The sequence below is a fragment of the Lithobates pipiens genome, unplaced genomic scaffold, assembly GCF_037356315.1.
Source record: "Lithobates pipiens isolate NorthernLeopardFrog02 unplaced genomic scaffold, aLitPip1_a1.2 Scaffold_19, whole genome shotgun sequence".
Lineage (NCBI taxonomy): Eukaryota > Metazoa > Chordata > Amphibia > Anura > Ranidae > Lithobates > Lithobates pipiens.
Window position 1 is genome coordinate 151,817,914 of NW_027507764.1, and position 18,972 is coordinate 151,836,885.

Here is an 18,972-nt window from a genome sequence, read left to right on the forward strand (position 1 = left end):
TCAACTAAATCTGCAGCCAACAGCCCAATGGACATGCAGATGACAGGTCCTTCAGCTCAATGAACCCCTGCAGTACTGGAAGATTATGGTCTTTGAGAGGAGTCTATATAGTCGCTTTACATTGGATGCCTAATATGAGGAGGTCATTACATTACATGTCGTTCCAGATGGGATGACATTGATTGACCAATGCTCCCCACTAGTCTCCTCCTCTATGTTTGGAATTTCCAATTTCATTCCCTATCGAATAAGGACATTTTTTAATTTTTGATTTGGATGAATTACCCAATGGGTTAGAATATAATGTACTTATCCGAATACTACCACTATAGCTTTGAAATATAATTACACTGTTTCATTTATTTAAGTCTTAACTTTCAACACCATTATTGTAATGCAGTGACCCTTTAAAGGCATAAATCTTAGAAGAGGAGGTGTATCTCTGTTATAAATCCGTCAATGCACTGCATTGTTCTGATGAAGCTCACGCGGTTGAGCGAAATGCATAGACGCTATGGTGCCATGCAGGTCGGTCTTCTGACCACACACATGTAGCTTTTGCTACTATTTCATTCCACACTTCACGAAGCTATAAGGTATCACAGAGAATCAGCATGCCTCCCCAGGCGGGAAGAGCCTTGAGTAACCCGCACCTGTATGAGTGCTTCAATCACCTGAACTGATTCAGAGACTTACTAACTGGAGACTGTGGGAGCTTGATGGTATCCATATCCTATGGTTAGGGATGGACCGCAGAATCAAGCAGCACGGTGGGTAAGACCTTTCTATGGGACGCTGTAATCCCTCTATAATCCTCTATCATGTATCATACATGTTAGGTCTCACAGCCACAAGGAGCACATTACTTTGACTTTAAAAAGAGAAGTATGTTTTTATTTATTTTTTGCTAATCATATTTACCTCAATGGATGGAGTATCAGACCGATGCTGCATCTGTCCCCCCGGCGTGTCTGCACTGAGAACTGAGCCACTGAACACCGCCATTGGCTGGGTTCTCACTCCTCCCCGAGCAGAGCGATGCTGACTATCAGTCAGCATCGCTCCTGTTCTACTTCTTCACACTCATTGGAGCGATGAGCTGTGGAGTGGCCGGGAGAGGCTAGCTGAGACTGCCATAAATCAAGGCAGCTGGCGGATCCAGACTTCTGACGTTGGGATGACACGATGCCTCAACTGATGGCAGTGACGTCAGCGGAGAGCAGACTTCAGAATGTTCTCCACTGAAAACGGGTCACAGGGGTCCCTTAGGAGAAGTTCAGGCTGGACTTCTCCTTTAAGTGATATTTTTAAAAAAATACGTATTTGACTAAACTTAGGCTTTAAGTTAAACAATCTAAATTAAGAATATTTTAGACATTGGGACCTATAGTCAACTGTATAACTAAAGGATAACCTTGAGTGTTCCAAGATTCTCATTAAAAAGGGGGTATGGTGGGGGGTTGGTGAAAAAAACATGGGAAAAATAGCTGAAACTATTTATGATGCAGTTATTTTGTTCATGAACAAAGTATACATGAGTGAACTGGATATTTCTTTTCTCTCAGGCTGATGAAACATGCAAGTGCAACGGCTGGAAAAATCCAAATCCTCCCCCCACACCACCAAGAATGGATCTTCAGCAGACTGTTGTCAGCCTCACTGAGCCATGCCGTAGCTGTTCACACACTCTTGGTAAGGCAGCACCTTTTTTCTCTGTATAAGCCCATCTGCATGAACATGCTTGTTATCCTCATTGCTTTGTTTCTGTTGGGTGCTCCAGTTTATTCTCACTGTCTAAAAGCAAATACACTACATGAATTCTAACTAAATTGTCTGTGTGTGTGATTCTGATAGGGCCATTAAACTGTAAGCCCATGGGGTCAAGGATATTGATTCGGTGCTCTTGTTAAAGCTAATCCTAGAATATAAATTCTATAAATTATGTGTTACGTTGTTAATAAACAGTTGACATGTGGATTGCTAACACATATAAACAGAAAACTTGTGTTTGGCTGGAGTATATAAACCTTCAATATAAGTAATTTCTTATTAGTTCATTCCTAAAATCGAACTATTGGTAGATTAAAAGATAAATGCATTAGATACATTAACACAGTCTCTCCATAGCATTTTTTTTTGTCATCCTGACAGAGGATCCATTGTGCCACTAAAAGTGACAGTTACATATGTTGGAACAAACCATATAACACTGCTGAAGTGGTCACAAGAGCTTTTTTTCATGACGTTTAGGCCCTGTTCACACTTGGGCGATCTGGAATCAAGGGCAAAATCGACACAATTCTGCCCAAGATTCCAAATTATGGCAAAACGTACATATGCACGTACGTGTGGTGCAATTTTGCTGAAATTGTAGTGCGGCAAAACGTGTGTGCAAATACTGTCTCAGGGCAAAAATGTGTCTTTGATGTAATAAACGGGGGCCTTCACCTTTATTTTAAAAGATGAAATAAAGACAAAAGAAAACTTATTGTAATTGTCTAAAAATATAGCTAGTGTTGGGCTTTAGTTTGTCTCTTATTTAAAGTCTTAGGCCTCATGTACACTGCTGCTGGTAAATGGACGTTTAGGAGCAGTTTGGCATTTTTTTCAGCTGCCCCTGAACGCTCCTCAATGTTATCAGTACATGTACACAGGGTTATTTATAGTCCTTAGGCAGTTGAGTTCAGAAGCATTTTTTGGAATGCAAAAAAATGCATTCAGAATTGATGTTTAGAGGCATTTAAAACCCCAAATGCTTATAAACGTGTGTAAACGTGGTAACTCGCATTTAGCTGCGTTTCGTTTACAGGGGTTTTTAATTTTTGACTATTTTGAATATATATATATATATATATATATATATATATATATATATATATATATTATATATATATATATATATATGTATATTAAAACACTCCTAGATGCAAAACACGGCTAAACGATGCATGGAAATGCCGCAAAACTGACATTTTTAAATGTCGGTTGCTATCAAATTGTTCAGGAGAGGTTGTAAAACGTCCCCATGAAAACGAATGCTGCGTACACTCGATCAGACTTTCCAGCAGACTAGGTCCGACGGTCTTCCTGATGGACTTTCAGCGGAGTTCCAACAGACCTTCGGAACGAACGTACTTGCCCACACAAGTCAAAAGTCCATTCGTTTTGAACGTGATGACGTAAGACGGGACTAAAAAAGGAAGTTTAATAGCCAGTATCCAATAGCTTCCCTTGTGTCATATTTGGTCCATCGGACCAGCATACAGACAAACGGTTTTCTCGATAGGAATTGAGTCCGTCGGACAGATTTGAAACATGTTCTATTTTTAGGTCCGTCTGATTTTTTTAATGAAAAACGAAAGAATTAGCCAACACACGATTGGAATTTCCGAAGGACTGATTCCGTCAGATCTAGTCTGCCAAAAAGTTTGGTCGTGTGTACGCGGCATCAGTGTACAACTAGGTGTATATCTAAGCCCTTGTACACACGGTTGGACATTCCGACAACCAAATCCGTTGGATTTTGTCCGACGGATTTTGTCCGAAACTGTTGCATACACACGGTCGGACAAAGTTGTCGGAAAATCTGATTGTACATAACGTGATGACGTTATTTCGTTATGACGGGACTACGTTCAGGCTAGTAGCCAATAGCTTTGGTCTAGGAATTTGATTTGAGCATGCGTGGCACTTTGTCCGTCGGAGTAGGCTACACATGATCGGAGTATGTCCGATCGGAGCATGTTGTCGGAAAATTTTATAGACAAGTTGGAAAACTTGGTCCGTCGGATATTCCGACGGAAACAGTCCGATGGAGACCACACACAGTCGGATTATCCGACAATACGGTCCGATCGGACACATTCCGTTGGAATCTCTGACCGTGTGTACAAAGGCTAAGACTACTCTGCCCACAAGGTGACAGTGCTGCTGAACATTTTCACAGCAGAATGAACAACATTGTCACCCTGTTCAAGGAAATTAGAAACATAATACATCTATTGGCAGGATCAACCGGTAATAAAAATGTGTTACAGGAGGACTCAGAAAAAAAAAACTCCTGTGTTAATGCTACTGACAGGCTGCATAGGTAATATTTAATTTTGCTCACAGTTACACGTTTTCAATTGATCTCATGATCTTGTTTTTCCCTGTTGCTTCTTTTTTTTTTTTTTAGCCTCACACGTTTCCCATTTAGAGAATGTGTCGGAGGAGGAAATTAATAGACTTCTGGGAATTGCACTAGATGTAGAATATCTGTTCACTTGTGTACACAAGGAAGAAGATGCTGATACTAAACAAGTCTATTTCTATCTATTTAAGGTACTTAATACAATTCAGGGTAGGTTTAATGTTGATAGATACGGTACTTATTTAATGGTGCAAGAAAGATGAGTTGGTGTAGTGGGAGATGCTTGTATCTGAAAGATAAAGCCAATTAAGCAATTCTTTTTTTTTTTATTCCTCTTTACACAAAGCTTTTAAGGAAATGTATTCTACAAATGGGCAAACCTGTGGTGGAAGGATCATTGGAAAGTCCTCCATTTGAGAAGCCTAGCATTGAACAGGTAATTGCAGTTATAATGACTTTTTTTTCCTATTAGTTAAAATATATATGACCCCCTAACTGACTGTCCCCTTTTAACTTTATTGTGCATGTGAGTATGAGTATGCAGTGATTGTGTCTTGTAGAATATATATGCTGCCTATGGGTTTGAAACATTTTTCAGTTCATGTTTTCTGGCTTTCTGGTGCCACCTGGAACAGGAAAAGAGGGAATACCGGAACACAGGCACCAATAAAGTATTCAATTGGGGATTGGTGTTTTTTTCCCCTATCTTTCATTACTTCTTGTCCAAATAACTGGTCTCAAAAGGAGAGCAATGGTAGCAAAAAATTGTCTCTAAGCTTTCCGTAATCTTAAACTGAAAAATAAAAAAGGATTTGGCTATCTTCAACTTTAATCTCTACCGCCATTCAGGATAATCAGCAATATAGTTAAAAAAACTCTTAAGCCTATAATGACTGTAATGAGCAGTGTAAGAGGGCTGCCACGGTAGGTCTACCTTGAAGAATGCTAATTTACTGTCTGTGCCTTACTTAAAGCAGAGTTTCACCCAAAAGGGGAAGCTCTGCTTTAAGCTCTCCTTCCCCCCTCCTCTTTAGGAAATGGCACTTTTAACAGTCCTGTTGGGGGGCTTTAGTAAAATATCAGGGGTCTAAACAGACCCCCGAAATCTCACTTTTGTGACAGAGAAAGTGACAGTGGAAACATTTCTCAGTTCCTTTTTCTGTAGCCTCAGCTGCACTGAAGATGAATGAACAGGAGACCGAGGCTCCTGTTCATTCATAAACTGAAGCAAATAAACACAGTTTCAGTTATGAATGGACACAGGAGCGATCAGTACTGACCACTCACTGTGTTAATTCATAAAAGGATAGGGTCATAAATTACATATTTACCAGTTCCCTTCCCTCCGCTCTCCGTCCTGAAAGTGACCCCAGCAGGGGGACTTGGGCAGAATGGGAAATCCAATGGACAGTTGGGGGGGATCGGCGCAACGGAAGAAATGGTGGGGGGGGGGCAAGTACAAGAACCAATCTCATATTGGAAATCCAATCAGACTGAAACTGGTATCATTGTCCCTTTCATTTTATTGCCACAAAGGACCATATATATTTATTTTTTTACAAAATATGGTTTCAAAACCATCATTTGAGAGAATCGTACAGTACCAGCCAATCATTCATTAAATATAATTTCTAAAAAAGATAATAAATATCAGTTGGTAATTAACTAGTGCTAGAGGTACTTCCACTAAGGCTTGGTTCATACTGCCGTGATGTGTCATGTGACTTGAGAGTTTAAAGTCGCATGACAAGTCGCACCCCATTAACTGCAATGGAACCGTTCTAAATGGTGTAACTCAAGTCGCAACGACTTAGAAAAAGGTTCCTGCACTGCTTTGGGGAGACTTCATCATGACTTGCATTGAATTCTGTTAATGAATGAATGTGTTTTTATGCACGTTTATTAACCACTTCAGCCCCGGAAGAATTGGCTACCCAATGACCAGGCCATCTTTTGCGAAATGGCACTGCGTCGCTTTAACTGACAATTGCGCAGTCATGCGACGCTGTACCCAAACAAAATTGGAGTCCTTTTTTTCCCACAAATAGAGCTTTGTTTTGGGGGTATTTGATCACCACTGCGGTTTTTATTTTTTTGCACTATAAACAAAAGAAGAGCCACAGTTTTGAAAAAAACACAATATTTTGTACTTTTTGCTGTAATAAATAGCCTAAATTTTTTTTTTTTAAAAGCTAACTTTTTCCTCGGTTTAGGCCGTTATATATTCTTCTAAACATTTTTGGTAATAATAATCGCAAAAAGCGTATATTGATTGGTTTGCGCAAAAGTTATAGCGTCTACAAAATAGGGGATAGATTAATGCCATTTTAGTATTACTAGTAATGGCGGTAATCTACTTTTTTATCGAGACTGCTGTGCAGCGGGCACGCATGTGCCTGTTATCCTGCTTAAAGAGACCGACGTATAGCTACGACGGTTTGCGGGATTGTGCCGACCTGCCACAGTTTAATCATGGCGGATGGTCGGCAAGTGGTTAACATACATATGCACATTTATGCACGCACTGCATTTAGATGCGTATGAGCGTTAACTTATACTAGTGGCAAGAATATTCATTTTTGCCCACATTTAGGCAAGTACAGTTAGGTTCATATATATTTGGACACAGGCAAAATTTTCATACTTTTGGCTCTGTGTGCCACCAGAATAAAGTTCCATAAAGGGGGAACAATAGCGCCAAATTCATACCCTGTTGTGATAAGAAGTCAAGGAATTAACAGGCAGATAATTATATCACTCCTAAAATGTATACTTCATATACTTGTGGTAAGCTTGTGAAAAGCACCCCTAGCAGCAGCAGAATTTTATCTGGCCCTGTGCATGAGGCCCTAATCTTAAAAAAAACATATTCATTATATGCCTCTTACTCTTTATGAATTCAGCTGTAGTAAGTATGAAATACTTTGCAGAGATACTGTCATATTCCTAGCATTTGCAGCAACTACTTTACATCATAACCTGAAAAGAATAACATATCACTGGGACATAGAATATCAGTTCAATTTTTCACCAAAGGAAGTTTTGGTGATAGAGGTAATCTTTTCCTCCTCCTTAGATTCTGATGCTGAAATCAGAACATTATCATAAAAATAAAAACACCCATAGTTTATAGGTCAACCTACTTTAACTACAATTTTCAGTACAATAATCTTTCCATCACATAAAGCTGTAGTAAACTCAAAAAAACAACAACTTTTCCTTGGGGTTGCGGGCTTCGGTCCTTTGAATGGCCAAACCGTGATGATGTCACTCTCACGCAGGTGCAAAGGAGTCATTGTTTACGGCACAGGGCTCTGAAGAACCGGCATGGGTATACAGTTCCTTTAGAGCGCATGTGTCTGTGATATCAACGGTGGGTACACAAATAAGTATTTCCTAAACAGTGCATGTTTAGGAGATATTTACAGTACCTACAGGTAAGCCTTATTATAGGCTTACCTGTATGTAAAACATAAACAAATGGCCTTTACTACCACTTCAATACTGGATAGTGTAAATATGGAGTATGGTGTTTTAAGACTTACATATAATGTATGTTGTAGTACAGATCTGATACATCAGCACAATCATCTTCCAGTTATAATTATTTGCTGGAAATGTGAATAGTTCATGCAGTAGGTACTGCAGCTCATATAGTTTATGGTTATTTTTTTCCCCAAAAGATAGGAGGCTTACTAATCAGTTTGATATTACTAACTCTTTATTTCTTTTTGTTTGTGTATAATAATCCCTCCATCAAAGAAAAAACATATTTCATGAAAAATGTAACTATATATACAATCTCATATATAGCATATGCATGCTTGCTGTCTAATTAATTTCAGGCCCACTGTAATGTTTCTAATATATTTGTTCTAATTTAGTTCTTATTTCAGCAGTTGTTGTGCACTCATTTTACAAATGATGTTTTGCATGACTTCCTTTGTTCACATCAAATTCCCATTCACATAACTGCACATATTCAAACATGAAATGCTGAATCAAAGCTGACATTCTGAAATCATTATTAGTGCTCCACTGACAACATACAACTCTAATAAAAGGTGGACTGTGTAGCCTCTCTGCTCTGTATGCTTATTTTACCCTTTTAACATAGGATATCGATTAGTTTGTGTTATAGTAAGTAGAGAATAGTTAAAGTATATTAAACATTCACTTTTTTTTTTAATAACAAAATTAATGTTATGCTTACCTGCTCTGTGCAATGGCTTTGCACAGAGCAGCCCTGATCGTCCTTTTCTCGGGCCCCTGCTGGCGCTCCAGGCTCCCCCCCGCCCAGTACTTCCCCTAGCAAATCGCTTGCTAAGGGGGGATACTCATACAGACTTGCGTCTGAGCCCCGCTATCTGCATCCACAGACACAGACAGTGGGGATTTTTCCTGCCCCCACTCACTTGTCACAGGATTTGATTGACAGCAATGGGAGCCAGCGGCTCCTGCCATTATCAGTCTGCCCTGTGAGGAGGGAAAGAACAGAAAGGGGGGGATCCTCAATACAAAAGGTTTTTTACCTTAATACAGAGAATGCATTCAAGTTAAACTTCATTCAGTAGGGGATGTTCTGCTCCTCCTCCCCCCCCCTTCACATTTGTCACATATTTCTGTTTTTTTAGAGGGGGTACCTGGTATTGACAGATACCCACTCCCCTATTTCCGAGGAACCCTCTCCTTCCACGCAGCCTTTTGGGACACATCACAGGTTCTAGAAAGCTGCGGGACCAATCAAATGGTGCAGCTCTCAAATGCGCAGTGAGCAACCGGCTGTGAAGCCGCAAGCTACCCACACTTAGTATGCTGGCGCTGGCAGCCGAACAAACTGTGCTGGATCCTGGGACAGGTGAGTGTCTATTTATTAAAAGTCAACAGCTACAGTTTTGCTGACTCATTTTTCAAAATATAACTGAAACACCTCTTTAAATAGGAAGTAAAGGCAAAAAATAAATAATAAAAAACATACCCTGTAAGGCAAAAGGCATAATGAGCATAGCATTATGCATAGCATACTAGCTCATTATGAATAACTTACCTGAGAACGAAGCCCCCGAAGTGGTCCTCCGTCTTCCTCTTCGCCGCTGCCATGTATCCCAGAGTGACTTCCGGGTCTCGCTGCTCCGGCGCTGGGATTCGCCGGAGCCGCGATGACGTCACTCCCGCGCATGCGCACGGGAGCCGACATCGCCGTGATCTGCGGCCTGCCCAGTGCGCCTGCGCGCCGCTGTCTACGGCGCATGGCTGTCTTTTTGTAAATATGTCCTAAACCGTATAGGTTTAGGAGATATTTCTTGGACCTACAGGTAAGCCTTAATCTAGGCTTACCTGTAGGTCAAAGTGGTTTGTAAGGGTTTACAACCACTTTAAGGTAAAAAACCTTAAGGCTTTAGAGCCACTTTAATAAAGTAACAAAAATAAAACAGCAGCATAAATGTTAACATATTGCGGGGCAATGCCTCTGTGCTGGAGGTACATAATTACCATTACTTTACTTCCCTCTGTCTGTTCAGCCACTGAGGGTAATGAGAATACTTGCTAAAAACAATCCTGCTGCTCCAGGTGAACCGGCAATGATGGTGTCTGCAATCCAGCAATGCATGGGGTGCACGCCCTGTCATTGCTGCAGAGTACATGTGAAGACAGAAGATTGGACACCTGCACACCCATATAATGCAGATAAAAGCTTCTTTATTCAAAAAATCATCAATAAACACAGGGACAAGGAATATAGGCAGCGGAAAAAAGCCTGACGCATTTTTTTCCCCTGCCAATATGCCTCGTGCCTGTTTTAATTGATGATTTTTTGAATAAAGAAGCTTTTATCTGTATTATATGGGTGTGCAGCACTCCAATCTTCTTTCGTCACAAGAATACTTGGTACTTTTAGGTAGCATGTGACCCACTTTCTACCCTTTTTATGAGATAGGGCTGGTACTTCATTGGTCCAGCAGTATTATCCAGGGGGTGGCGAGTTCCCAGCCCTGCTGCGAATAAAGGGACATGAAACTTACACAGGGCTTCATTTCCTCTCTCCCAACAACTAAACAAAGAGGAAAGGAAGGGAAAGGTATCTGCTATTGGGGAGGTGGGCTTTGCTCTGAATAGGCAAAGCATAAGTTTGCTGTAAAATTTGGCACATTTTTATCAGCAAGAACTTTGACCTACCAGGTGTATTTTACTTTGCAAGTTAAATTGTTTGTACTTATGAAATGGATCCTATGCCGTAAACAGGGTCGGTTATAATTAAAATAATTTAACCCTGAGATGACAGGTTCACAGAGTACAAAAGACATTTGATTATACTAATAAGTGTAATTACATAGAAAAAGCCTCATACCAAAGGCATCGGAAAGCTCTCTGGCTCTCCTAGGATTTGATCCTGAGCTCTGTGCTGTTCAATAATAATGAATAAGGCAGCATACCAATTTTCATCCAAGCAACGTGACAGAGGGGTTTAAACTTTATATACATTCACTTTTCCTAAAATGTTTTCCATAAGCTTTGCTGCTTTAGCAGTTATTATAAAGACACTATAAAGACACTATAGTGACCTCTGTGCAGACTGGCCCTATGGCAGTTCTATGGCAGTTAAATGATTTGTTATGGCTTAATGCCCTTGTTGTTATTGGAGACAGTTTTACTTTTTTTCAAAACACAATAACATATTAGTACAATTATTCATTTTGATTTAAAGTAGTACTAAACGTGTTTTTATATTCTACTCCTCTGTCCCTAAACAATCATCTGGCTCCATGTCACTGCTGCTGGCTTCAGTGTTGCTCCCCTCCCTCCCGGATTTTACAGGAGAAACTGCTGTCAGTCAAACTCCTGTGAGGGGTGAATAGGAGGGGGGGGGGGGGGGGGGTTCTAGAGTTGTGTGTCTGTGGATACACATGGGACATGAGTTGCTACAGGAGGCACCAGAAGGAGGGGAGGAACCTACAGCATCAGCAGGGACTGCTAGAGGAAGATGAAAGTGATGCTTCTGTGCAATATCATTGCACAGAGGGGGTTACTTACAAAACTACAAATGCAAACTGCACTTGAAATTGCACTGAAAGTGCACTTGGAAGTGAAGTCGCTGTAAATCTGAAGGTTAGATCTGAAATGAGGGGAAGCTCTGCTGATTTTATTATCCAATCATGTGCAAGCTAAAATGCTGTTTTTTATTTTCCTTGCATGTCTCCCTCAGATCTACAGCGACTGCACTTCCAATTGCACTTTCAGTGCAATTTCAGGTGCACTTTTCACTTGTAGTTTGCACTTGTAGTGCAAAGTGGATTTGCCTTTAGTAAATAACCCCCAGAGTGTGTGTTAACTTTTATTTGAATTTTTATCCCTAATTATTATGCCACATACACGCGGTCGGACATTCCCACAACAAAATCCATCAAATTTTTCCTGACGGATTTTGGCCCAAACTTGTCTTGCATACACACAGTCGCACAAAGTTGTCGGAAAATCCGATTGTTCAGAATGCGGTGACGTAGAACGCGTACGACAGGACTATAAAGAGGGCAGTAGCCAATAGCTTTCGTCTTGTAATTTATTCTGAGCATGCGTGGCACATTGTCCGTCGGAATTGTCTACACATGATCGGAATTTAAATGATCCGATTTTGTCGTCTGAAAATTTTAGATCCTGCCCTCAAACTTTGTGTGTTGGAAAAAGGCCTATGGAGCCCACACTCGATTGGATTTTCTGACAACAAGATCCGATCGCACATTTTCCGTCGGAAAGTCCGACCGTGTGTACAGGGCATTACTTTAACTTTTTGAGATAACTTCAACTAATGTATAATGAAAGTATAATAAAAGAATAATAGAAAAAAATAACAGTAATTTTAAAGAGTATCTAAGCCCTAGAACCAAAAATGCAATTTCAGTCAGCCTCATGAACCTTAAAACCCAGAGAAAACCATATACAAACAGCAACTTTGCTATATAGAGACACAATTTACATGCCAAAGCTCAAAGTATATCTACGTTATCTGAAACAAACAAAATAATAAAACAAAGGCTTTCCTTTAGATATACTTTAACTTTTTAAATGAAAAGTCACAATCTTTATATTGACCTCCTGTGGTAATTATTAGCACAAAAAATATGTACAGACACATTTTAGTATCATCTTAAATATAGAACAGGTATAATTAAAGTGTCAACTATGACTCCTAATACCAGTGTTGTTAAGACACACCTTTCTGTTGCCACAGTTCCAGCTACTATGTGCCTTGAGAAACCAGTGCAGGAAAGCAGTTCCTGTATCCATACTAACATAACAACAGATGACCACTAAGACCTCATTAACATGGGCCGATTACATCCGTGCCTCATGCAGGGCTGTGTTTTCCTGCATGGGGATGCACAGGTTTTTCCGTGCATCCTCGTGCAGGCAGCCCCATTAATGTCTAATGGGACACAGCAGCTGCACGGACACAGCCACTGCGTCCCTCTATGACAAATGTATGGGCATAGGTACAAGAACTCACCCTGAATGTATTCATCTGCACCTGCACGGATGTCACAATGGGAGCAATGGCTGTGTCTGTGCAGCCGCTGCATCCCAATAGACTGCTACTGGAATACTGGAAAGGGGATACATGCAAACACGGCCCAGCACAGGACACGGATGCAATGAACAAGGCTTAAGATGGATTTAAGATAGATGGTAAGCCCTAGATTGTGTAAATGAACACAATATAACATCTTGCTGCATGGCAGGAACAAACTACAGTTGGTTCACTGTAACAGCTAACTTTGCTTATTAATTACTAGTATTTAACCTCTTCCCACCGATGTGGGGCATATATGCGGCCTCTCGGCGGGTTAGCTTTCCGAATATGTGACCGCCATAACAGCCAATCACAGTGGTCACATGATCAAAATGCCATCTCCCCTGGCATTTAGAAGCTCTTAAAGGGTCGGGAGGCGGGAATGAGTTAAAGTGTAACTAAACCAATTGATTTAAAGCGGAACTTTACCAATAGCAACTTGATCAAAAATGTTGTTCTTTAGCAAGGAACATACATTCTACATTAACAATTATGCTACCAAAATTAGTGTGTGCTGTAAATTGCCTCCAGCATTGTTCCGGTTTCTTCTTGCTGGAGGCTGCCATTTTGATGAAGCCCAAAGCTCCAGCTGTAAAGCGGAACTAATCCCATTGATTTACAGGGTTCAAAAAACAGTTTGATTTGATTGTGTCCTCAGCCAAACTATCAAACCATTAAATAGCTGGTGTCATAACTGATCACATGTACAGCACCATGGCAGTTGCAGTTCAAACAGAAGCAGCTTCCTTGGCTGTAAATGATAGGAGGGTTTATTTCCACTTTAAGGCTGTCAGCAAATTTTCCTCTACAATTTCAACAGTGCCTAAAAATGCCTAAAGATGAAGATCAACTGAGCATGTGCAGAGCAGGGTAAGACTGGATTTGAAATAATATAGACATTTATTTTTAATGTTTTACATAGCTATACCTGCAAAAGGGTCACAACTTCATTTCTGACTAAAGTTCAATTTTAACTGTTTCTCAAAACAGTTACATTTGTGGCATGTTGTGATTGTGAATGATAACTGTCACAGTTGCTTGTACTCTCACTGAACTGTCAAACCATCAAATGTCTGGTATCATAATTGATCACAAATGCAGCACCATAGCAAATGCAGATCAAACAGAGGCTAAGAAGGTAGCTTTCTTGCTTATAAGGAATAGGAGGGTTTAGCTCAACTTAAATGTATTTAAACTCAATTAACTCATCTTATTTGCTCCCTTTTGATCTTTTAATTTTACAAATAAAGGAAAGAAGCCAGAGAAAAGAAAACAAATGCAGTCACCACATTTAAGAACTAGTAAGCTGCAATATAAATAGTATCTGCAACTACCTTTAATAGAATAACTTTAAGGCTGTTATTTCTTAGATTTTTTTTTTTTACTTTTTAGATGGCCCTTTTCCTAGCATAGTACTATATTTGCCTGTAAAACATCTCTATGGTGATCTTTGCTGTGCTGCTACCTGTCACTACACATTCTCTTTAGAATGTTCACAGTCCTGCACCCGATTTCTGCACATAGATAGCTGAGCTCCTTAATATAAAGCCAGGCCATGACTTGTCAATCTGTTGAATGTTTATACAGTGATGTCAGTGGACTTCGGGCCACATGTGCAAGTGACGCAGTGAATAACTGGAAAGATTTGTAGGGGTGGAAGGGTTGTGGCAGGTAAGTGTCACAGAGATTATCATCAGGAACCTGCATTTTAGATAAGTATTGTATATTTTGAAGGTGCTTGGGAATTAAGTGGAGCCTAAAAATGACAATATTTGGTGTAGGGGAAAGGAACCCTGACCACCAGTTCTTTCTGCTGTGGAGTTTTCACTGCAAGTTAGAAAATGAAAGCTAGAAGTCACAGTATTGTGCTTGTTTAATAGAAAACAAAACAGAAATGTGAGGCTTATGTGATAAATATAGTATATGTTAAGTATTTTAACATGAATATTTCTGGTTTGTTTTATCTTCTTAAAGGGTGTAAATAATTTTGTACAATATAAATTTAGTCATCTACCTGCCAAGGAAAGACAAACTATTTTAGAGCTGGCTAAAATGTTTCTGAACCGTATCAACTACTGGCATCTTGAAACTCCATCACAGAGAAGGCAGAGATCCCCGACAGAAGACATTGCTGCATATAAAGTCAACTACACTAGGTAATGTTATTTATTCCATAGCTGAGTAAACATTCACATGCCTAAGTAAATAGGAAGTACCTGGATAGCTTAAAGCAAAAATATTACTAAATGTATGCGTCGGTGTGATAAATCTTGTACAGCTGAGCAAACATCATATCAAAGTAAATATGCAATAGACTGTATAGTTCCTTCTGTTGTATGTGGTCTTCAAATAATGAACATTTTATGAAATTAGGAATTACTAGTATATTTATCAGTATAACAGCATTGTTATTATAATTATTAATATCAACCTATTGCATTAATAAATAGCTGGGCAGCTCTCAGGAACCAGGTAGCCGATATGCCAACAATTGTTAGACTTTACTTAAATTTGAGTATGAGCTACACTTCAAAGTGCTTAGGTCCGGTTCACACCGCTGCGGGTGAGAGATCCGGATGTGATTCGCACCGCACTGCAGTGCAAATCACATCCGATCTGTCTGTGCGATGCGAGTTCAGCCATACAGATAGTATGGCTGAATTCGCATCGCACCCGCCGCAAACTCGCACAGGACCCTTTTTTTGGTCCGCAGCAGAATCGGATCGCATGGGTGTTCACACCATGCGATCCGATTCCTGTCCGAGTTTGCAGATCGCACTGCGATATGCGGACTGGTCTGGGGGTGTCATTAAGATTTCATTGACACTCCCAGCAGTCCGCATAGGGCAGTGTGAACTGCCGGCGGGAGGCATGCGATGCGGGAAAACGCCGCGGATTCGCGGCGTTCCCGCATCGCTATGGTGTGAACCTAGCCTTAAAGTGTATACAAAGCCAAAGTTTTTTTTAATTGAGTAAGAGTCTACTGTCAAGTCACTATTGCTGTTCATGTTAAAGAGATAGTCCTAATTTTCATGTTAGACACTCCTTGTTATATATAGTAATCTGAATAGCCCGAGATCACTTGTAAAAGTGTAAAGGTAACAGTCTTTATTCATTCAAACATTCAATACAAGCAAACAAAAGACCAGCTTTGTTCTGCAAAAGTAAAGTGTTTTTCAAGGTTTAATCCATGGGTGCTCAACCCTTGGCCCTCCAGATGTTGCCGAACTACAATTCCCATCATGCCTCAGCCTTTTGGAGTCAAGCTTGTATCTATCAACTTTGCAATGCCTCATGGGGCCTGTAGTTCTGCAGCAGCTGGAGGGCCACAGGTTGAGCACCCATGGTTTAATCTATGTCAGTGCCAGGGTTGGGTCAAAAGTCAGGGTCAAAGGTCATGGTCAGTATATCTTGGGCAGGATTTTTTTTTTGTTTTAAAAGCAACACTTTTTAAAACAAATATCAGTGTCAGTAATGTCGCGTACACACGACCAGTTTTTCCGATGGAGTTCTGCTGAAATGGACTTGCCTACACATGATCACACCAAAGTCTGTTAGTTTATAATGCGATGACGTACGACGAGACTAGAAAAAGGAAGTTCAATAGCCGGTAGCCAATAGCTGCCCTTGCGTCGCTTTTGGTCCATCGGAATAGCATACAGACGAGCGGTTTTCCCGATAGGAATTGATTCCATCAGAAAGATTTGAAACATGTGCTATTTCTAGGTCCGTCAGAATTTTTGAAAAAAAAAGTCAGATGAAGCCCACACAGGATCGGAATATCCGATGAAATGATTCCGTCAGACCTTTTCTGCCAGAAAGTCCAGTCATGTGTACGCGGCATTAGTGTCAGTGTGTTTTAGGTAGGATTAAAAAAAAGCAAAATGACCACTATTATTTCTTGGCTGTACCTGGGGTGCAAACAACAACTAACATACACATATTTTTATATATATATATATATATATATATATATATATATATATATATATATATATATAATATTCTTTCACTATTTTAGGCCAGTTTTCATTTGATAATAAAAAACAGGAGATATCCACTACAATTTACCACACAAAAAAAGGCCACTTTGTCCTGCATAATCCACCTGGATGGAAAAATAATTGTGATGATATGTACAGTTTTACTAACAAATGTCAAAGTTGCAAAATTGTGTTCAGGCATTAACATTTGTTACTAAGGGGTTATTAATATATTATGTTATAAAATGACCACTATTATTTCTGGGCTGTACCTGGGGTGCAAACAACAACTAACATACACATATTTATATATATATATATATATATATATATATATATATATATATATATATATATATATATATATAATATTCTTTCACTATTTTAGGCCAGTTTTCATTTGATAATAAAAAACAGGAGATATCCACTACAATTTACCACACAAAAAAAGGCCACTTTGTCCTGCATAATCCACCTGGATGGAAAAATAATTGTGATGATATGTACAGTTTTACTAACAAATGTCAAAGTTGCAAAATTGTGTTCAGGCATTAACATTTGTTACTAAGGGGTTATTAATATATTATGTTATATTATTGCTTTTGAAGCTAAATTTTGGCTTCAAAAACCTTCCTTTAAATATATTGCTCAATAGCCACAAAGGTTATAAATAAACTCTGGTGCCGTGTACACACGGTCGGACTTTCCGGCAGAAAAAAGTCAGACGGAATCATTTCACCGGATATTTCAATCGTGTGTGTGCTTCAGAGGACTTTTTTTTCCGAAAATTCTGACGGACCTAGAAATAGAACATGTTTTAAATAATTCTGACGGAATCAATTTCTATCGGGAAAATTGTTCGTCTGTATGCTGTTCCGACAGACCAAAAACGACGCAAGGGCAGCTATTGGCTACTGGCTATTGAACTTCCTTTTTCTAGTCCCGTCATATGTGTTGTAAGTCACTGCATTCTAAACAATCGGAATTTGGTGTGATCATGTGTAGGCAAGTCCGTTTCAGCAGAACTCCGTCGGAAACGCCGTAGGAAAAACCATCAGAGTTTATTCTGACAGAAAAAACGGTCGTGTGTACGCAGCATTAGTGCACCAAATGCTTTTGCAAACCCAGGTTATTACCATGTAACAGTATCAGTGACATCATCATTGTTCTGCATTTAGCCTGTTCAAGGAGCAAAGCTGTGGAAGGGACCCGATAGGCCCACACACTATAGGCTGCTTGCTGAAAACTGCAGGCGGGTGGCAGATACAAGACCTGAATCACAGAGGCAAAGTTTTACACAGGAATACTGCACAGAACTGGAAATAATGTATACAGCACACCAATACTAGCGTAAAAATAAACATGTTCTTTGTATTTAGACAATATTTGCTTATCCTGGAGTACAGTTTTAGTAAAATGTGTTGTAATATTGAGTTGAGTGGTGCAGTCAGGTTGTTATGGGGGCTTTTATTTTTTATTTTTTCAGCAAAAGATTTCAATGTTTAATGGACACAAAAAAGCTGACAAGACTATTGTTTTATGAAGATGGAGATTCTGTGCACTGGAAATGTTACAAAACACAAATAAGTGTTCATTAAAACACAAATATTCAAGTAGCATTTAATGAATGTTCAGGTTATTTATTTATTTATTTGCTTTTCAGAATAGCGGAGAAATATACTTTTGGAGTAAAAAATGTTGTATTTGTTCAGGAAAAATAATGAAATGTCTGTTTTTATTACTGCAGGTGGCTCTGCTACTGCAACGTCCCCCAGTTCTGTGACAGCTTGCATCGATATGAAACAACACAGGTGTTTGGCCGCACATTGCTGCGCTCTGTCTTCACTGTAATGAGACGTCAGCTGCTGGAACAGGCCAGACAGGAGAAAGACAAACTGCCACAGGAGAAGAGAACACTAATACTGACTCACTTCCCAAAGTATGACAAATCCCAGAACACCTGTGTTGTTTTATTCTGTGTAAATTCTCCTGCCAGATGTATGCATACAGTATATGCCAGAAGTGAAAATGTAAACATTAGTAGTATCCTATACTGAAATAGGCTTGTAATTGCAGATATCATAGCTCTTACAAACAAACAACTCAATGTAGAAGCTCATCTAGCACTTGCAGCTTTGGCTTGGCATCCTGTGGCTATTGCTAACTGTCCCTAACAGACATTCCACTGGAGGGGGAAATTCCAAAGAACAAAATCTTTAACATAAAATATGGCTGCTTAATACACCCTTGTTGCTTTGGATAACAGGGAGGGCTTAGCAGACAATAGAGGC

General features: G+C 39.7%; 1 protein-coding gene across 4 annotated transcripts in view; it reads left to right on the top strand.

The window, feature by feature from the left end:
- Positions 1 to 18,972, top strand: part of KAT2B (lysine acetyltransferase 2B) — a 116,976-nt gene that overhangs the window by 38,000 nt on the left and 60,004 nt on the right. For all 4 annotated transcript variants that reach the window (XR_013277547.1, XM_077491407.1, XM_077491408.1 and 1 more), the window contains exons 2-6: positions 1,566 to 1,692; positions 4,178 to 4,323; positions 4,479 to 4,568; positions 14,673 to 14,854; positions 18,429 to 18,620. Coding sequence is in view for 3 of the 4 variants with exons in the window: in XM_077491407.1 (XP_077347533.1) it covers positions 1,566 to 1,692; positions 4,178 to 4,323; positions 4,479 to 4,568; positions 14,673 to 14,854; positions 18,429 to 18,620 (737 nt within the window). In the remaining variant the exon portion in view is untranslated. The remainder of the gene's footprint in view (positions 1 to 1,565; positions 1,693 to 4,177; positions 4,324 to 4,478; positions 4,569 to 14,672; positions 14,855 to 18,428; positions 18,621 to 18,972) is intronic.